We start from the raw sequence: 22,600 nt of genomic DNA, 5'->3' as shown, positions 1-22,600 counted from the left end.
AACTGTTATTTATTTTAAGAGATCTTCACAGATGCCAGGAAACCTCAAAAATTATGTGTAATATTTATTCTTGGAAACCAGACAAGTGGTTCCGGTCATGTGACCAGTGCTGAAAAGGTCATATGACCAGTTCTGGAAAAAAATGGATCCTCAAGATGAGTCACGTGCAACAATGCACCAATTATAATAAGAAATTATAAGAAATATTACACACCATGTTTACTAATGCAACACCTTTCAGTGTGGTTTGGCTTTTTTCTTCTTCTTTTTTTGTTATCCAATCAAAAATAAGCAATTTTGGGTGTTATATTTCATATCCCTTGTGGCCATTTTCTTACTAAATTAATCTTTCAACATTTAAAGCAATAAACACAAGGTCTTACCAAATCATTATTAAAGCGTTCGTAGTAATACTGTTTAAATTCATCCATCCACACTTCGGCAAGTCGTATGGAGTTTTTCTTCACCACATTGACGCCTCCTCGCCATTTATACGGGGATCGCTTGCGGAAAATATGGCCGACGTGAGAACAAGGAACGATCTCTAATGTTCCACCACACATCCAAACCTGTAAAAGAGGCATTAAACTTACATTTTTTGTTCATTAAATTTTAACTTACTATTTATGAAAATGTGGTCATCAAGGTCGGAATAACAGCCATGTGTTCAGTAAACGTTTGCTGTTTAGTTCCCCGAGCACATTGTATGCGCTGTGTTGCAACTAGGATGCTGTACAAAACAGTTTCCTTATGTTTTGTAAATGCTCGCCCTGCACTGCAGGTTCATGTTGATACGCTACATGGGAAGCCACCTGTGAAAATGAGTCCTGTTCTGTTGGAGTATGCAAATCAAGAACGAAAACAAAAATTAACCAAGATATATATACATACGCAAATATGTGTACAATCACATTTAAGAACATTTTCAGAAATATGTAAAAAATGCCATGATTGCCTGAAAAAAGAGAAAAACTTCACTTTATCCCCACAGGACTCATTTTCAATGACAATGTCACATAACATACATATCTGTTCACAGTTTTCGGGTAATGATAAATATTCAAGCTATAACACAATGCAGAGAAAGGCACCGATGAAGATACAAGGCCAAGGCTATCGACAATATGCTAACAACATTTCTTCCAAAAACATGGCATTATTTGTTGGGAACATTAACTAAAAAAAATATGGTCACATCAATTTTGGGAAACACATAATATCATTACAATTTTAGCAGATTGATTAACTTTGATAATAAATTGTCTGGCAAATTGAGGTCCTAAAAAATTGTCAATCATGCTAATAGTAGTTTAAACATTAATACATCACTTCGCAAAATTTGAACACTGAGCCCCTTTATCATGGAAGTTCTCGAGTTATTTTAAAATCTCAATGCCAAGCTGAACTTCTTTTTTCACATTACAGCATGGTAAGATTTAAAAGCTATACATTTTCTTGTGCATGATGTTAATAAACATCATTGCTTATTATTCTAATGGAAAATATTTTGAGTACACAAAATGTTCTCCAGTAATATCTCAAAGATAGTAAGTTGGACTTCAGTACAATTTTTACTGTTTTTTTTTTTTTTTTCGATAAAATATTGGCGAAATTTTTGGTGAACATTTATAATCAATGAGAGAACAATAAAAAAAAAAATTAACTAGACATCATGACCAACCTCACTTCAAAGTTTGGTGAACCTAGATCAAAGCATTCTCCTGATATTGCACGGAAATATTTTTTTACATTAGAGGTCACAGCGACGTTGACCTTTGACCTTGTGACCCCCCAAAATATAGGAGTTTTCTAAACCTCATGATCAACCTCCCTACCAAGTTTGGTGAACCTAGGTCAAACCATTGTCAAGATATTGAGCGGAAATGTTTTTTACATTGGGGGTCGCCGCGACCTTGACCTTTGACCTAGTGACCCCAAAAACAATAGGGATCTTCTACACCTCACGACCAACCTCCCTACCAAGTTTGGTGAACCTAGGTCAAACCATTGTCAAGATATTGAGCGGAAATGTTTTTTACATTGGGGGTCGCCGCGACCTTGACCTTTGACCTAGTGACCCCAAAAACAATAGGGATCTTCTACACCATGACCAACCTCCCTACCAAGTTTGGTGATCCTAGGTCATGCGGTTTTCCAGTTATCGATCGGAAACGAAGTGTGACGTACGGACGGACTGACGGACTGACGGACTGACGGACTACCGGACTACCGGACTGACGGACAGGGCAAAAACAATATGTCTCCCCCAGAGAGGGGGAGACATAATTAGTAAAACATGAAATATTGAATTATATGCTATGAGGATCTGTGTAAAAATGAGTTAAGACTGAAATCTGACTTGAGTATTTTTGTGATATTCGGGCCAAGCTTGAAAGAAGCAAATATTTCTTACTCAACACTAATTCAATATATTTTTTTCAAAACTGTTATGCCAGTTTAGGTAGAATCTATGAAGTATATGTTAAAGTGTTCATTTTGGCAATCTATAGAGAATGGAGGACAGTCAGGCCGAGATTGCTCGTGCTATACCAGCTCTGTACCCAGAGCTTGTTTGTATTCACCGTCAAATCTGCTCTTTACGATATGAAGCTAGGGTATATAAGGTAAATCCTCCATTACCATTGGCCCACAAATATATGAGGACACAAATGATTTATGCGACTTTCGATAGACACAATGGCCAATATATTTTTTGTTGACATATTTCAACTCTCTCCCCACAATTGCCTAGGCTTTCTCATTACAGGACAGATTTTTTACTAGCTGACTGTATTGGATCATTTCGGAAAAGAGAAAAAGCATGTGCACTTACGCAAGTCCCACAAGGGCCCACTGTGAAATCATAAATATTCGTGGGACATTAATTTTCGTGAGTTTGGTGGGTTGGCTTATTCATGAATTCAAGTTCCCAACGAAAATTTGACCTTTAATTCTGAAATCATAATGTCTATATAAAAGGGTATACATGTATATATCATAATGTCTATATAAAAGGGTATACATGTATATATATGTGTACATGGTCGCAGTATACAACTTGTAAGTACCTGATTAATTGTTTATTTTACTGTTAATATGGTTTATATTATATATTTTTTAACTTCAATGATAATAAATTAAAGTCAAATATTAGTACTTGCATTCAGTTTTTTATATAACATTGCCACAATTTAATATTCAACCGCCTTAATGCGGCACATGTAAAACATGCTGATTATTAACCTGGTGTGTTTGAGCGTCACCACTTGATTTTGTTTCTTTGATTAAATATTTAATCGATTATTTAATTAAACACCCTTATAATATTTTTCACAGTTTGCCAAAACACATTCAATAGCTTCACTATTTTACATCCTTGATATGGGTGCACCCTTATTTATGACCCTTAATTTACCGATCAAGCAATTATAGACATGGGTATATGCGCTAATTGACATATTGTTTCATTGTAGTCTCATTAAATGTGTGACGTAGATGATACATACCACAATATCAGCGCATGGTGAATTTGCAGACAATATAAGACCGTAATTTCGGAATATTTATATTTTTTTTTAAAAAGAAGAAAAACTACGAATTTTAGAAGCTATGAAATTGTCCCTTTTTCCAAAAACCAAGAAACATCAAGCCAACGAATATAAATGATTTGACAGTATTTTTTTTCCGAAACAGAAAAGTAAACATATGCACTTGCTTTAACGTCCCACAAGGACACTCATGTCTAATTTCAGTACACGTTTTTGACTAATTCATTTACCAGCGAGGGTTATAACGAGGACAAATCAATTACTTCTTTCATCAGTCTAGCTGGAAGCAGCTGACAAATTAATCCAGTCTTGTTTTCATGCACATTGGGTGTTTCTGGGATATTGTGGTGAGACTTACAGCATTTAGTATAATATTATAAATGCCTAGTGCTCCCAATTTACTTTGGTATCATGTTTTTATGTATCATTAGAGAATGAACACCTGAGTATGTAAGTTTAAACCATAAACATTACAAACTAGCTATTTTGGCTTTAAAAGACTGCAAAATACAGTTGAACCCTGTTGGCATGAACTCCCAGGGACTGGTGAAATTACCTTGAACCTTTGGAAATTTGAGCCAGGCGGGAATGCTTACATTAAGTCGTAAAAAATCAGACCTTTACATTCAGTCCAAGCCAACGAGGAAAGAGAAAATCAAGCCAAGCCAGTTCGAGCCAACATGGTCGACTATAGGTAATATCCAATCTTATTTCAGTTAAATTGAGGACTAAATACATACTGTAATAATCTCATCTAAAATATATTACTGGTCATACAAGTCTGGTCCTTAAATTCTTTTCCAACAATTTTCACATTAACAATTTGACACTGAATCATTGAGGACAATGGAATAAAGGCTATGACAATAACCCAATACCAATTTTGTACAACCGCTGGCCCATATTCCATGAATGTCTTGGGTCTGATTTTGAGACACCAGACATAAAACGGCAGTTCTTGATAGTTTGCAAAATAAGTATCTGAGCATTTATAATTATAGGCTGCTGTAAATATTGCATATAAAAAGTTTATTGGTATTCATTCAAGTTGTGTCAATAAAACTAAAGCCAGTTAAAATTTGAAACTTCCTGAGTTTCTCAAACATAGACTCAATAAATTAATGCATACTAATTTCTTTTAGCTTGATTGTGACAAAAGCTAATAGCTTATAGAATCACTATCAGGTCCGTTTTCTGGGTAGAAACCAGTACTATGTCCATTTTGAGAGGCCTTGAGCATTCAGTACTCCTGGTGGGGATCGAACCCACAACCTCTGGCTGATAGGCGGACACCTATACCACTAGACCACTCTCACCCTCAATACTCAATACATTAGTGAATATTGGCCCTGAGCTTTACCTCCAAGACAGGCTTATAACCTCACAAACAAATACCCTGCCTCGTCACATACCCTGAAAGACAGTTCAAGGTTTTCCCCGCCCCAGATGTCCATTCCTGGGTCATAAGCACCTAGCTTCTCAAAATACTCCCTCGATATTGAGAACAGGCCACCTGCCATAGTAGGGCTCCTGAAATGGGCAATACATTATTTTGTAAACACTTTCAGAGAAATATTGATAAATCTGCATTCATAAAACCGAGACCGACTTTAAGCTCTGTCAATCATAAAATCTTGTAATCTCTCCTGTTAACATATATTACATTAGCATGGCTTTATATAGTAAAACAACTGCTTTAAGGTGTAGAACAGCCTCTTTTCAATGTGAGTATATGCAAGACCACAACATAGATGCCATATGTCTAAAATTGTCGTGATCTATTTTGAATAAACAACTTTAACAGATGACTATTGATAGATGCCAATGTTGAACTTATCAGTCAATTTTTTATGATTATAAATAACACCTAAAAAAAACACTTTAATTTAAACCTTCTGTAAAAGCAAGGCTGTAATATATGTCACAGCCTCATTTTGGAATTTGAAGAAATTGAGCTTGAAGTTGAGAATTTTTGCTTCATTTTTAACAAAGTCAGGATTTTTTATAAATAATCATACAGGTTGAATATACTCAATTCTTCTTGTGGGCTTTCAAACGTTCAACAACAATAAACAACAATACTTAAATAATAACATTTTATATTATTATTTTTTATAAAATTGGCTATTTTCATTCAACAAAAATCATACTTTTTGGCATTGTAAACATATTGAATATGGGTTATAAAAATAGCCCCCCAAAAACCCTGATCATTGATAAGTCTCAGTTTCAAAAACAATAAAGTAATTTCAACTCAATTTTAGAAATAAACTATTCAGAAATAATGTTTCCCGTCATTTTTTGCCAAGAGACATGAAAAGCAATCATCAATGTCTGTTTGAATGCTTATTTCCCAAAAGATTTGAAATTAATGTTGCATTGTTTTTACTTCATCCGCATATAAATCCCAGAACATATTCAACAGACCATTATTAATTCATCATCTATATTGAAGTGCATTATTACTGCCAGGACCTTTTAAGCATTCATAAATGTAAAAAATGTCCATCGGAAACCAATGGCCGTCATTGGACAATAACATAATGAAACTGCTAACTTCATTCCAATAAAACCTGGCTGGTTTATTCTTTCCTAAAATTGTTGTTTTACAAGTAATTTCCGTATTATATTTCAAACACCAGCTCTTTTAACCTTTGCTTTTGAAAATAATATTTGCTCTTGAACAAGAGAGCCATCAGAGAATGCCAATCCAGAGGGATAACAATTTGCAGTAAAAGGACTTCCTAAGCACTATTATTTCATACTTATAAATTTCTGTGGAAAATTTTGTAAGATTTAAATATAAAAATATTGACATTCAGACAAAATTTCCCTATTACACAGTGTTTTCTGATTCAGTATCACACAGTGCCTAGTGCCTAGTGCGAATGTGCAAATCAACTTCCACAATACTACGCGAAATAAAAAAGATGTTTTTTCATCGAAAAATAATTGCCTAAATTGCAAAGAAAATTATAACTATTTTTATTTCTTAAAATACTTGGTATGAAATAAAGGTATTACAATATTTGTTAGTTGATCTGTGGGATTAAATCTTCTCTTTGATTGCGTAAAAGGTACATGGCACTGGACCTTTGGTCTCGCGCGATATGGACTTTACGCAAGCAATTTGAAGTGAAACAATCTCACAGATCAACTGACTATTCCATTCATGCATTGCACCAAGTTTCATAAAAATAATTGAACTTTTTACAATGACAGGGGCTCTGAATGTTTATAACTGTCAATCCTGAAATAATAGCCTGGGGTCTGGTTAAGTATTAGGAATTCATACTCGAAGCCGAGTAAAGGGGCAATCACTGTACACTCCTACCTAACAGGTAAATAATCCTTGTTATTGCGTCGTTTCCGTTCGTACTCTGGGATGGCATGCCAGTTAAACTGCAGGTTCCAATCAAATCCACCAATACTTGTAGAGCGGGCATTCCCGTACTGGAACTTGAATGAGTCGTCTTCGATGACATCTATCACAGGACACACAACGTTGCTTTTATTCTCTGCAATTCTGTCGAGCAATGGTTCAATCCATCCTAAAAATATAAACATTCCATAATAAATATATAAGACTCAATTCTTGTAGTGGCTGTGAGTAACACAACCATGGCTAATCCTTTGGCCAATTTATTCTAACATCTGATTGCCAATTGCTGAAATGTACCCCTGTTGGGCATATAAAAATTAGTGACGTCATCAAGTGATCTGCCAAGGCCGCCTGGCACCTTTGTGTGGTAAAACTTCAAACAGTGTATCAAAAGATGTAACATTGGGTGATAGGCACGCCCATTTTTTCCCTAGACTCTATATACTAGAAATGCCAAAATGTACTAGCAGATGACTGTGAATTTGTAATGGTTTCATATCCGGCTAATAACCAGATGAGCTCATGAGCAGTAACGATTTTCATTGACTTTTAAGGTAAAATAATGTTTTTGACATCCAACTGAAATGAACATGGCTTGCAAGAAAAAGCAGTTGTTTGCATTCTATTGATGGATATTGGCCAGAAATGGAAAACAAAATGACAGTGATGACCCAAGAGATCTGAATAACCTAATAGTTTTGTCATCTTCGTTCCACCCAGCAATTTTGATGAGAATCTTGATTTTTAATTCTAATTTTCTTATTTCAAACTGTTATATAAAAGCAATCACAGTTATGGTTAAATTTTGTTTGTTCAAATGTTGAAACGCTGGAGAACCTGCATTCCCCATAAATAATTTCAATAACTTGGGTAGTTGGTGCATTCACAGTATTAAACAATATCATCAAGCATGCCATTCCATAAGTAGCATGCAAATATTGAAATATTGTTGTAATTTATTGGCAGTTATAGTTAGGCTAATGTATAAGCAAACAAAGAAAAACAGTTTACAGTTAAATTATAAATACATTTATTCAACACATTTTTGACATTTATGATGCATTTATGATGTCTCTCAGATGAATCAGAATCATGATTTTAAATATCAATTGAGTGCTCAGGGCATAATGGACATAACACCTTTCATTTTTAAATGGAGTTTCACTCATCCTGCACCTAGCCCTAAAACTCACAGTCTTGTCAATCCATCAGATGATAAAGTCTTTAAATAAACCATAAAACACATCTTGCGACAAATGAGGAATTCCTTAATGACAGCCCATGCATTATGCATGCATCCATGATAATATATCAAACCCTTTTACTGATTAAATTAGAATAAATCATAATACAATTTGGAATGACACAGTAAAGTATGCAAATTTTATGAAACCCTTCTTATTTATCATTCCTATATTTACTCAATGATTATTCTGTGGCGTAACTAGCCTTGCTTTTAAGTTTATGATAGAAACTCAAATGGATAATTAAACTGTTTATCAATGCAATTGAATCCTGCTGATTCTCACAACTTAGGCATTTATGGCCGATGTCTGGATGTTAAATGCGAAAGGTTGATTCCAGTTTGATATTCAATTATCTCTTAAGGCTCCGTCAAACACTAAAAGCATTGTGAGAAGCAAGGGAAGTAACTATGGCAGTACTTGGTAACAAGTAGGTTCCCAAGACCAAAACTGAGAGGGTGCAAATTCTGCCCCCAACCCCTCTCCCTGTGATTACCAAATTCTCCTTCATCTTCATCTTTTCCCAATTCCTGCATAACAACTATTCAACCATTTTGACAGTCTGTGTATGAAAAAGTGCCAATATTTGAATTTCTTATTGACGCGTACCTCGCTAGTTTAGTCATTGAAATTAGACTTTCGAAAGAATACCTAAGCCCAAATTCTTATACTATTGCGTGGCATCAAATTTTTTAACAAGCCCTGCTTTATAAAATTCAGAATTTGAGCAAGCCCAGAAGACATTTTGCCAGGGCAGGGCTTGCAGGCTTGGGTTAATTTCAACCACTGTTAGTTCTCCTTAAAAAGCCACTGAATACAACATATGAAAAAGAGGCTTTTCAGCCTTTAACCTGGATCCAAATTATGATAGGTATCAGAGGCGGACACATAAACACTACTTTAGAAAAAAACACCTCTTTTCTATAATATATAATGCAAAGAATTTGGATTTATCAAGTTAGACTGGGCTTCTTCAGCATAATAATAAAAGACCAAATGAAACGGAAAATGACCCAAGCTTAAGTAAACAAGACAGACAGAATAGCTTAAAGATGATCCGAACCTGATTCTATAAGCCGAAGATGACCAGACCAATTACTTGCTGTATCATTTTGATAGTCTAGACACAGATTTCGATGTGCTATCAGCTATGTGGTCTAACAAAATAGTAACAATATCAGGGAGTTTTGATAGATTCATTAAGCGTCAAGTGCTCCTGAGATTGCTACTTATGGGATCACTTATGTTTATCTGTAGAAAGTGATACCTTATTGTTTGGCATTTTTTATGATGGTCATTAATTTTGCCTCAGCTTATGCGATTTTCTTTTTTGCAATTAATGTTACAACTTGGCTTTATAAAGGAATTATCATACGAGTGATTATTCGATATGGAATTTATCAAACAAGTAATCTGAAAATGATAAGAACGAGCCTCGATTAAGTGATCATGAATGTTATATTTCTATATATAATAAATTATACAAATTTGATGGTCTACAGCACTAAATAAACAAAATAGAGCTATATACCGCACATAACTTGCAATGTTTTCATTTATTATGCCATGTTAAAAGTCATAATACTAAGGTTTATATATATATCTAAAAAATATATTGCCAGTATTTCATGACAACGATCTCATTTATGATATAAGGAAACATGGGCACCTCAAGGCGATCACAGTTTCTTTAAGACGAACAAAACATTTGATTGTAAGTGATGTTTTACAGTAATCAAATCAAATTGTTTTAAATCATTAGAAAAACAGCCGTGGACAAAGAAAGCATTCATATAATTATTGTCGATATCTAGGACAAAAGTCTTGAACAAACCTTTAGATAAAACTTATAGACAAGCCCTCTGATAAAGGGGTGAAATAAAAGTTATAAGTTCGTACCTGCTGCACATTCGCAGTGGGAATCGAGGAAGGTCACAACGTCTCCCTTGGCCGCAGAGAAACCCAGCAGTCTCGCTCGTATCAACCCCTCGCGCTGTTTTGTACGCACGATCTTGACTTTGGGGTAGTCCTTGATGTAGTCTTCCAACTGTGTCTTCAGGAAGTCTGAATATTATACAAATATATGGAATTAGAAAAAAATATTTCAAAGCTTCACTCTCACAGGTTTTGACAACTTTTTTTTTATTTTCTTGCCTTTGAATCAGTCAATTTGTGTGTAAATGACTGGAAACCAGGGATTTTATGACCAAAAAACGCTATTTGTTTTTAAGTGTTAGTAACGCTTTTAGCCATAAAACAACTTTTGAACGTAAATATAAAAACTGCGATCTGATCTTTTGTCTGCAGCTAGTCTTATACCAATGGTTTACAGAGATTTACCGTAGGCAAAAATTGGCTGATTCGAAGACAAAAAATTAAAGTTGTCAAAACTGTCTATCTGTGAGAGCGCAGCTTTAAGGACGAAGACTGAAGAAAAAAGGTCCAGACTGGTTTACTTAATATATCAAAACTATGTTCAAGCCTTACATTAGTGTAAGATTTGCCCAGCTTAGAAAAAAGACAAATCCTATTAAAAACTGAAAATTATTATAAATGGCATTTTCGGGGCAAGATCGATGCAATAAAAGCACTGTTATTTTGTTCTTGTTGTTTTCTCTTAATTTACACTAGATGGCAAATTTTCAAGCCATATCTGATGAACCTATCTTCAGCAATGGGCAATGTAACTGTGAAGATAATTTAATTATATATCAATGTGTAGCCTATGATAATCCAGTGTTCAGGCTTATCAGCCGATGGGCTCACTTGACATATTCACATTTAATCATTTAGAAATGCAAAACACAACCAGAAATCCATTCAATAGATAACAAAACTGCAAAATTTCGACTGTGTACAATCCTCTACATGTCTACAATTAATTTTCACAAATGTATTCATCTTTAAGAAAATATGAAATCTTTAATGTGGTTATAAATTTTATATTAGATTCTTTAGACATAATCAATTAAATCAAATTTTAAGGTGGAGTAAATCATATGACAAATCTTTCTTGATTAATATTTGAGAGGAATTATAATAATTTCAAAATTATATTTCGGTGCAAAAATGGCCTTCATCAACTAGATCAAGCAAACAGGACAGTAAAGCTCTATTACCAACTCTTACAGCATTTTTTTGCAAGGAAAACTATGGAATGTCTTTGTACTGGTCTACCAGTAAAGGCCTTCCATAGAAAACACTTCCCAAACATTTGGAGGGAAAATTTTCATCAAAAATTACAAAAAAGTTTATTTAAACTTATAGCAATCATAAAGTGAGTGAAGCGATTTTTTATGCATGCTATTCCATTGCAAGAATATTGAAAGTCAATGTTCATTGCTCAATCTTAGGGAATTCCTATGATTCCTCAATTCCAATTAATGCAATAAAAATTCTCCGAAATCGTCAGCCTCTAATGAATTAATGATGACGTTATCCAACTATTTGTAATGTTTTACAAAATTTTTAATCTCATAACAATGAAATAAAGACCATAAAACAAATAAATCAACATTTCCAAATCCAACATTGTTTGACTTAATTTTGATTTATGGAGAAAAGCATACTTCTAAAATTTAATAAGCACCCTGATTTATCTTTGCAAGTAATCCTCGAGAGAATTTCAGGATTTTTGCTCTCTCTGCTATAATTAAAGCATACCAGGATATCGTTCCAGAAAATTTCTCGTTAATTTCAACGTAAACGATTGTTTTTAAATTCCGTACTAAAAATCACTGTCATTTTTTATTGTATGGAAGAGGAGTTTTGAATAATATATTAAAGTTTGAATAATATATTGAAGTTTGAATAATATATATGTTCAAAAATATCAAAGTTGTAAGCTTTGGCAATGTATATGCATTGAAACATTTAAATTGACACTCTTATCCAAAATCAATACATACACATGTATAACAAACATCAATTTTGACTAATAAACCTTTAACAAATTACTAAATAATGCATTTATGGAAAATATATTTACTGATAACAAGATAGTAACAGTGTACTTAATAGCAGAAAGCGTAAAATATTAAATGATTGGTGAATGCTAAAAGATTTACTGTGATATACTATATAGTCTCATAAGGTCGAAATACCGTGTTTTTAATGCTCATTTCTTTCAAATTAAACTTGGTATCCTTCATAAGTATACCATTGTTTTCTACTAAATTTCAATTCATGAGCACCACAACCTTTTCATTAGCACCACGAAATCGAGATATATTGCACCTGAAGCTAGTATAGCAAATATAGTTATAAAATATGTAAGGAGGCAACCTTTTATAACAAGAGATGTTTGTCAAACATTATGCCCCCCCTGAGCGCCATGTTGTCAGGATTATATGGACAATTGAATGAAATATTCATGGACCGAAATGACAGCTGATTTGTCGCTAACATTGTATGCCGTTGAGGCAGTTTTAAGATTATGACCATTCAAAGTTTGAGGATAGAGTGTGTTATGACCATGACCTTTCACTCTATGACCTCAAAATCCATAGTAGTACCTGGTCACCAAAAATCTAAATGTTAAGTTTGAGGGCCATGGGTGCAGGCATTGAAAAGTTATCACACAGACAAGCATTTTTCGTTCAAGGTCACTGTAACCTTGACCTTTGATCCAATGACCCCTTAAATCATAAGGGGTCATCTACAGGTCAGACACAACTCCAAGTCAAGTTTGAGGGCCATGGGTGCAGGCATTGTCCAATTATCACTTGAAACATTTTCGCATTCATGGTCACTGTGAACCTGACCTTTGACCCAATGACTCCTAAAATCAAAAAGGGTCATCTCCTGGTCAGGCCCAACTTACATGTCAAGTTTGATGATCATAGATTCAGGCATTGTTGAGATATCACTGGGAGAAGATTTGTTAACTTTTTTGCGTTAAAGGTTACTGTGACCTTGACCTTGGCCTGATGACCCCCAAAGTCAAGAGGGGTCATCTACTGGTCAGGCCCAACCTTCATGTCAAGTTTGATGACCATAGGTCCAGGAATTGTCGAGTTTGCTTTCAAGGTCACTGTGACCTTGACCTCTGACCCCTTAAATCAATAGGGGTCATCAACTGGTCAGGCCCAACCTCCAAGTCAACTTTGAGGGCCATGGGCGCAGGCATTGTTGAGTTATCACTCGGGCAACCTTTTATCGTTCAATGTCACTGTTACCTTGACCTTTGGCCCAATGACCCCTAAAATCAATACGGGCCATCTACTGGTCAGGCCCAACCTCCAATTCAAGTTTGATGGCTGTGGGTGCAGGCATTGTCGCCTTATCACTCAGACAACCTTTTACCATTCAAGGTCACTGTGACCTTGACCTTTGGCCCGATGACCCCTAAAAACAATAGGGATCATCTACTGGTCAGGCCCAACCTCCAAGTCAAGTTTGAGGGTCATAGGTGCAGGCATTGTCGAGTAATGACACGGACAACCTTTTACCATTCAAGGTCACTGTGACCTTGACCTTTGGTCCGATGACCCCCCAAAACAATAGGGGTCATCTAATGGTCAGGCCCAATTTTCATATCAAGTTTGATGACCATAGGTCTAGGCATTGTTGAGTTATCACTCGGACAAGCTTTAGAATTATTTTACCATTAAAGGTCAATGTGACATTGACCTTTGACCTGATGAGCCCTAAAATCAATAGGGGTCATCTACTGGTCAGGCCCAACCTTCATGTCAAGTTTGATGACCATACGTCCAGGAATTGTTGAGTTATCACTCGGACAAGCTTTGGTCTACCGACGGACCGACCGACGGACATACCGACATGCCTGTGCAAAGCAATATACCCCTCTTCGAAGGGGGGCATAATAAAAAGCTACAAACATGTGAAGAAATTGCTTCTACCTTTTAGGTAAGATTACACTAATCTCATGAAAATCCAGATTTTTACGCTGTCAACATTTAGCTAGGGATCAAATATAAATAAAGCAGTAATTTGTGTTTCTTTTCTCTTTTTTTTCATTTTAAAAATGAGGAATTTCAGGGGCTATTTTTGGGTAAAAAAAAGGGACCAGCCCTTGGAGAAGAAGCTGGGTTATTGCATGGCTATGGAAATGAAGGGTTAAAAGGTCCCACTGGGGAGGCTAAAACTTTAACTTTTTGGTGCTAAAGCTTTGTTGAATTGATTGAGGCCGAGTATGATTCAGTAAGTTTATTTGCAAACAGAAGTACCATTTGAGTAACGTTGGAATGAAAAATATTTGCTAAAATTTAGATCTCAAAGACTTTACTTAGGTTTTATTTTGGTCAGTTTTTCAGTTTTCTTCAAAAAAGCTATTGTAACTTTACATTAATTTTCTTGTTTACATGATTTATGATATATACTAACTGAAGATTGGAAAAAACATCAAAGAGATCTCACAAACTAAATAAATCTTTTATCACACACTATCATCTTCTTGTGTTAATGCATTTTGCCCATAAAGAGCCCCTTGGGTCCATATACCGGAAACCAAAATACGATTTTTGGAGATTTTCGTATACCATTTCCATGAAAATAATGACAATTATTGAAAATTAAGATGACAAATCTTCCACTATGTTACTATCTGTTTAATTACCCCCTTTGGTAAATTGAGTTCCGTAATATCCGTATTCACAAAATATGGTCAGACAAGCCTTAGAATGAAGAAGCTCCATAGGGAACTATTGTTCAGATGCAATATTCGCAATATGGCGATATCTGCTTTATTTGGGGTTTTATATTTGCATTTATATTGAAATTTACCATACAATATTATCCAAACAGCCTTAGTTGTATTTATGACCATTTTCAGAGATAAATTTCTCATTGTTTGTAAAGCAGTCTGGTACGAAATACTGTGATAAAATGTTCCATCAGGGGTGAATCAATTCTAGCGCCTCGTTTATTTGACTGTTCAAATTTCCTTTTAGTTTAGATAAAAATATGGCCATGAAAGTTCCTATAAAATACCGTCTATATTTATAAATATTATATATGCATGGCAACTTCACACAAAAAAAGAAATCCAAAAAAATGGACATTATTATGTTTCTCAAAATCCTAAAATGTATCTAAACAAATTTTTTTTTTTCTTCTTTTTATCAATGAATCATTTTGCTGATGTTATATAACTGTCTATCCATTATCCAGTACTTGGGATAAATGAGCTTAAAGCTTCACACATTATATTTTCCAAGTTTGAAGTGTTTATGCAAACAAGTATTTCCAAAAATAAAAAGGCCACTCGCTCACTATAATAAAAGCTGCAAGTGCATTTTCTTGACACGATGTTGTTTTTCCTAAGTCCCTATGATGAAGACACGGGGCTTACTTGTAGTGTTTCATCCAGGACTGGCATGGTATTTTTTTCTTAAAAGGGCACAACTGTAATGCAACACAGTTAATAATTGTCAATCCTGACAAATAGCCAGTGATCTGTTTGAGTATGAGGGATTCATGCCCACAGCAGGGTAAAGGGGCTTAATTGTTTCCAAAGTCATTTATATTCATTTGAAGGTACTTCCGACTGTTTTCGATTAAATGTCAGAGCAAAAAAAATAATTTTACAACTGTACAATAGATTGAAGTAAAAAGACAGCGAGGCCTAAAGGGAAGCATATCGAGACAAAGCTTAAGTCTTCCTCTAGGTTACAACAGTTACTGCTTTTTTCCTTAAAACATGATGCAATATTCTTCTGTGACATTTTTCCAAAAATCAGATTTAGGGTTATTATATGGGCAACATGGATGTGAAACCTCTTGTATCTTTATATGAACAGTCTGACAATTACTTCCATCTTGTTAGTCCTCGCTGAGTAATAGCTCATTTTCTTTAAGGCCTAGTTTAAAGAATGTTTGGCATGATAGTTCCCTGCTCTACATCCCTTGTTTATTGTCCTCGTGTCTTCGAGTCGTTTGTTCCTGTGTATTTGTTTATTGGCTCAGGGCCATTTAGAGTTGACACTTTTAAAAAGAGTAGATAATCTCACTGTCTCACTAATACAATAAAAGTATAAACAATATATATGAATGTACCAATGCATTGATTAATTTGACTGATGGGAAACCTTTTTACGTCATAATTTGAGTAAAGTTTACCACCATTGTCATTTTTTGTCTGTAATTATTGCTATTAAATGGCCAACTAAAATTTTGCCTGACTTTGCTAGAAGATCAGATAGGTTTCATGAAATCTGGGTTTTGTCATTTTTATGCCAACACAAATAATAAATGTGGTTCTGCCATCATGATGTGAGTCATTATGATGGCAGAACCACACTTATTATTTGTGTTGGCCTTATATTTAGGCCCAAAGAAAAAAACTGATACTGAGGATGACTTAAAGCTAAACTTAGGTTCATAAGCGCAACAGTGTTTTAATAGACATTTGGAACAAAAAGTGTTAAAAGAAAAAAAATATGCATGCATGAAGCAAGTCACCAAACTTAATCAAAACAAACCTTTATCAGAAAAGTCGTCAACAAGGATGATCTCCCTTAGCAGCTCTGGGGGAGTTTTGTCGAGGACACTGTGAAATGTACGTAACAACACCGTCCATGCCTCGTTGTGGAAACAGACAACAACACTTGTGTCTGGGAGTTTTCTTCTGTATTTCAAAGTTTTGCACCTGCAACAGAAACAACATATAACATATAACATATAGTAAATGGATGGTTTAAAACAATATACTCTTACACAATAATTTTGGTCATAAGGACATGATTGTGTAGAAGAAAAAAGATATTTGAGAAATAGTCAAGTTTTATTGAATTGTAATGTGTTTAAGAATTGATGATGAAAGTTTGTTATAATATGTCAAACCTAAAGTGTACTAAAATGAGAAAAGTATAAAAAAAAAAATGGAATGTCTTTTTTTATAAATTTTGAACACAAATATTTTTTTAATAAAAGCAATTTCTAGTTTTTTTGTTATTTTGTCTGATTCAGCCTTAAACACGGCACTTCATCTCTATAATTTACAACCAGAAATCAAATCTTCTTGAGAATAACCACAGAATAGCCTTTAGGCATAGGACCTAGACATATTAACACTTCTGTATGCCTAATTCAACAGGTCTTATTCGTCACACAAATTTCTTGGAAACAATTCTATGGAGCTGAAAATGTATAAATACAGAAAATGTTTATAATATGTATAACACGTTTGGTGTTTTTTAATGCGGTCAATTAAATAAATACCGAACTAATGTCAATTTTCTGCCATGACTTCTTCATATGGTTGACAAAATAATCAAAGTTAAGTATTTCTTTCTGAAAGGTTCCAATATCTGGCATACAGATCATGGACAAGAGTAAGAAAATGATGATAATAGTTTATCTCGACCTTTAAAAGTACACAGATTATTGACAAGAGGATATCAAGATGAGACTAGTTGATCTTGACTTTTCAAAAGTACACGGATCATTGACAAGAGGAGAACATGATGATACTAGTTGATCTTGACCTTTTAAAAGTACAGGGATCTTTGACAAGAGGAGAAAATGATGATACGAGTTTAGTACACGGATCATTGACAAGAGGATATCAAGATGAGACTAATTGATCTTGACCTTTCAAAAGTACACGGATCATTGACAAGGGGAGAACATGATGATACTAGTTGATCTTGACCTTTCAAAAGTACACGGATCATTGACAAGAGGAGAACATGATGATACTAGTTGATCTTGACCTTTCAAAAGTACACGGATCATTGACAAGAGGAGAACATGATGATACTAATTGATCTTGACCTTTCAAAAGTACACGGATCATTGACAAGAGGAGAACATGATGATACTAGTTGATCTTGACCTTTCAAAAGTACACGGATCATTGACAAGAGGAGAACATGATGATACTAATTGATCTTGACCTTTCAAAAGTACACGGATCTTTGACAAGGGGAGAACATGATGATACTAATTGATCTTGACCTTTCAAAAGTACACGGATCATTGACAAGAGGAGAACATGATGATACTAGTTGATCTAAACCTTTTAAAAGTACAGGGATCTTTGACAAGGGGAGAACATGATGAGACTAGTTGATCTTGACCTTTTAAAAGTACAGGGATCATTGACAAGAGGAGAACATGATGATACTAGTTGATCTTGACCTTTTTAAAGTACAGGGATCTTTGACAAGGGGAGAACATGATGAGACTAGCTGATCTTGACCTTTTAAAAGTACAGGGATCTTTGACAAGAAGGGAAAATGATAAGGCTAGTTCATCTTGACCTTTTAAAAGTACACAGATCATTGACAAGAGGAGAAAATGATGAGGCTAGTTCATCTTGACCTTTCAAAAGTACACGGATCATTGACAAGAGGAGAAAATGATGAGACTAGTTGATCTTGACCTTTTAAAAGTACACAGATCGTTGACAAGAGGAGAACATGATGATACTAGTTGATCTTGACCTTTTAAAAGTACAGGGATCATTGACAAGAGGAGAACATGGTAAGACTAGTTGATCTTGACCTTTTTAAAGTTCAGGGATCTTTGACAAGAGGAGAACATGATGAGACTAGTTCAAATTGACCTTTTAAAAGTACACAGATCATTGACAAGAGGAGAACATGATGAGACTAGTTGATCTTGACCTTTTAAAAGTACAGGGATCTTTGACAAGAAGGGAAAATGATAAGACTAGTTCATCTTGACCTTTTAAAAGTACACAGATCATTGACAAGAGGAGAACATGATGATACTAGTTGATCTTGACCTTTTAAAAGTATAGGGATCTTTGACAAGAGGAGAATATGATGAGACTAGTTCATCTTGACCTTCAAAAATAATATACAGATCATGGACATGAGATTATGATTAGACTAGATGACTCTGACCTTCAAAGATCTACAGATAATAAGCAAGAGAAAAACATGATAAAACTAGTTGAATTGACCTGGAAAATGTACAGATCATTAAAAAGAAAAGTATTTGATGGGACTAGTTGACCATGACCTTCCAAAATATACTTTGAGCACTTGCGTTTGAGGTGTCTTCACTGTATCAGCATGAAAAACATCCACCTAAAATTTCTAACAATTATTGTTCATACCCCATGAAGGAATAATAATGTTTTGCTCAAAACCTAAATAAGCCAGAAGTCACAGTGATAAAGTATATACAGTTTCTTGACCTTCGCAGCCAGAGAGCTGTAATTTTTCACCAACCATAATTTGCCATAAAATATACCAAAATAAGCCTTAATTATATTGAATGGAAGGAAAAATCCACTGGAGGAAACCTCTTGTTATTAAGTGTCACCAAATTACATTAGGAGCATCTTTGTTTGGAGATGTAACTTGGAACTGGTTCATTTTCAGCACAGCGGTATTAGTTATGTTTTAGACAGAATGTTAATTGATTTACACCGACGCCATACCAATAGGTCATACTCAACAAATTAGTTATGGAGACCACACGGTTTATCATGACCCTGGATTGACCTTGGATTGACCATGGATTTACTCAGATTGACCTTGGATTGACCATAGATATACCCTGGATTCACCCAGGATTGACCATGAATTTACACAGGAATTGACCATGAATCAACCCTGAATAGATTTACTGTGGATTTACACTGGATTCTTAGACAACATACAAAACTTATTCCAATAATTATACTATAACAAAAACCTTGAAATATTACCTTTGAATTGTCAATCATACATGTGCTTCAAGAGTCAACTGTACACTGTTAGAATTTAATATGCATACATGTACTTTTTTTTAATAAACAAAAAAATGTTCTGCCAAAGTAATTTCCTGTGAATAGGTTTCATTGCCATGAACTTTAATTCACAAGGAATTTACTGGGCTGGAGATTGTTTTGTTACAAAAAATAACTTTTTTTCTTTTAAGTACAAAAATTAATTATGTGGTGTTTCTAAAGTACACCAGTGTCTACAATTAAACACTAACTCAAGTCCCAACATTATCAAAATAACAATTAAGATCTAATATAAAGTTTCGACAAAACCTTGACTTCTTTCTTGCAAAAACAATGCAGTCAGGCTTCGTCCTTAACCCATTTTATTACGTGGCCAGCAGGACTAGTTGAAAAATCTAGTAGCCCAGCCTGGTATTAGGTAGTGTGTGTTTTAATTCGTAGTTTAAAACCATTAAAGATTTATGATTTAAGAAAATGACTTTAGCACCATACGCAGATGACAATAACGTTCTATTTCAAAGCCTAATAAAAAAAAAAATAGCCTACCTTCTCTACCTGTTATTGAAAACAATGTTACCCTAACCAAACCATTTTTTTGCCTGATATAAAAGGTGGGGATAAAGGTGACAGTTGTGAATGTCAACAAATTGATCAGGACGCTTTAATATAGCAAAGTGTCTAAATACCTGAGATTAAAAATCATATCCTTTAACTGTACAAAAACACACGCAGCAGTTACTTCCCTTCACATTTTGAAGTAAGGGAAGCAGCCGCCTTGTGGTGTTTCCTAACAATATCGTTGAGGTTTACAGCTAGCTTCACTTCTAGATTAGTCTAGACAAACACATTCTTTATTTGGCTCTCATAAAAAAACGAGATGCCTGGCGAACTACCAAACTCGAAGAAAAAAGTAGTCCTACTGAAAAACTGGTAGCCTCGGGCCTGGCAGTAGAACTATGGTAAATAAATCATTTCAAACCCAAACTTACTCTTCGTCTCGAACATCTTTTAGACTTCGATGCAACGAGATCTGGTCGCTGACGTACTGGTTGAAAGCATTATTTTGCCAGCCATCGTCATATTTCTTTCGTTCTTCCGGGGACAATTTCTCTTTGTCTATGTTTACACCCTCACCATTTTCACCTGCAAGAAAAATATTTGACAACTTTTGGACACAGAAATTAAAGAAATATTCGATAAAGAAATAATTATATTTACTGATTTTAAAATATAGTGTTTGTCATCCATTTTAATGGGGGCGCTGGGCCCAATTCATTTTAAGGTGCCTTTTATTTAAAGCTGCACACTCACAGATATACCATTATTACTTTTTTATTTTTTGTCTTGAAAGAGCAAATTTTTCGTAAATATCTGCAAACCAATGATATAAGATTGGTGACAAAAAATCAGATTGTAGATTTTCATATTTCCGTTCGAAAATAAATGTTTTATGGCTTACACCGTTACTAACGGTTTAAGAAAAATGCATAAAACATCAATTTTTTTACTTATATATAAAAATCTGCGATCTTTTTTTTGTCAGCGGTCTTATTTAACTGGTATCCATGGGTTTTCGCAAGAATTGGCTAGTTCCAAGACAATAAATAAAAAAGTTGTCAAAACGTTCAATCTGTGAGAGTGCAGCTTTAATGGCAGTCATCCATATAAGACTTGTTTTTAATACCAATGGTAATGATGATGATGATGTCATGATGATGATGATGATGATGATGATGATGATGATGATGATGATGATGATGATGATGATGATGATGCCAGAATGTACAATGTACCAAGGGAAATGGAAGTAGGGTGTTAAAATTGTTATCTTTTGCCTTCCGCCAGTTACAAATTTCTCATGTGATACTCATCTCTTTTTTTCTCTTTTCTTGTTATGGCCAATTAAAGTGTCTAAAGATTATCATTTTTTTTAAATAACAAATATTTTTAAAACCCATTAGAAATTGGACTCCTTGCAGTTAAATTTCTCCTTAGTATAAACTTCTGATCCGTTCTTTATAACAAAATCCATTTCCAGGGAGGAATAATAAACGCCAATCTTAATTTCGCATAACCCACTTTTTAATGCATTTTCGACATGTTGGTGAGACTTTCAAACATAATTTCTGTATTAAATTTAAATTAAGTTCCTTCGCTATTTGACAGATCTAATTTCCTTATTCCAAATAGCTTTAATAAAATCACATAATTTTTATTAAAGCCCACTGAAAATCATTTATTATTTATAACAAGGTTTGAAAAGTCACACATAGCCTCTTTAACTCCTTCACAAGTTCTAATAAATGAAAACAATAAACTAGATGAAAAATGAAGATTCAATATACTTCCAATTGATCTTTTTAGATGCCGACTAGGTCGGAATATTTTGTCTTATTTGGGGAGTTAAACTAGAATTGTAATTTAAGGTTGTGCAACTAAAGCATATAACTGGAATTCAGCAAATCAGACGTGTCCCCTTTCCAGAATACCTATCATTTGGACAATTCAAGGGCCATAACTCTTTATATTGACAATTGTTGTCTGATTATTTAACTTTTCTGCTAATAGCGGCCATTTTTCCTTCATGAACTTTTCATTAAAAAGTTCATGAATAATTCATGAACTTCATGAACCTTTTTCGCTGGGGCTGTTACACTTATACGACACTTGCAAAAAATGCAAATGATTCTTTATAGCAGAAAAATAAATGCAAGAAAATTGTGAAACATTTTAAAACAAGATATGTTTGTATCAAAAA

General features: G+C 34.4%; 1 protein-coding gene across 2 annotated transcripts in view; it reads right to left on the bottom strand.

Moving 5' to 3' along the window:
- LOC128230818 (polypeptide N-acetylgalactosaminyltransferase 5-like) overlaps positions 1-22,600 on the bottom strand; it is an 85,441-nt gene that overhangs the window by 13,049 nt on the left and 49,792 nt on the right. For both annotated transcript variants that reach the window (XM_052943264.1, XM_052943272.1), the window contains exons 4-9: positions 20,832-20,985; positions 16,619-16,785; positions 10,074-10,238; positions 6,883-7,099; positions 4,961-5,078; positions 384-569 (exon numbers count right to left, since the gene is read on the bottom strand). In XM_052943264.1, the coding sequence (XP_052799224.1) occupies positions 384-569; positions 4,961-5,078; positions 6,883-7,099; positions 10,074-10,238; positions 16,619-16,785; positions 20,832-20,985 (1,007 nt within the window). The remainder of the gene's footprint in view (positions 1-383; positions 570-4,960; positions 5,079-6,882; positions 7,100-10,073; positions 10,239-16,618; positions 16,786-20,831; positions 20,986-22,600) is intronic.

The sequence above is a fragment of the Mya arenaria genome, chromosome 1 (genome assembly GCF_026914265.1).
Source record: "Mya arenaria isolate MELC-2E11 chromosome 1, ASM2691426v1".
In the NCBI taxonomy this organism is placed as follows: domain Eukaryota; kingdom Metazoa; phylum Mollusca; class Bivalvia; order Myida; family Myidae; genus Mya; species Mya arenaria.
The sequence above is the reverse complement of the archived record's forward strand: the minus strand, read 5'-3'. Positions and strand labels throughout refer to the sequence as shown.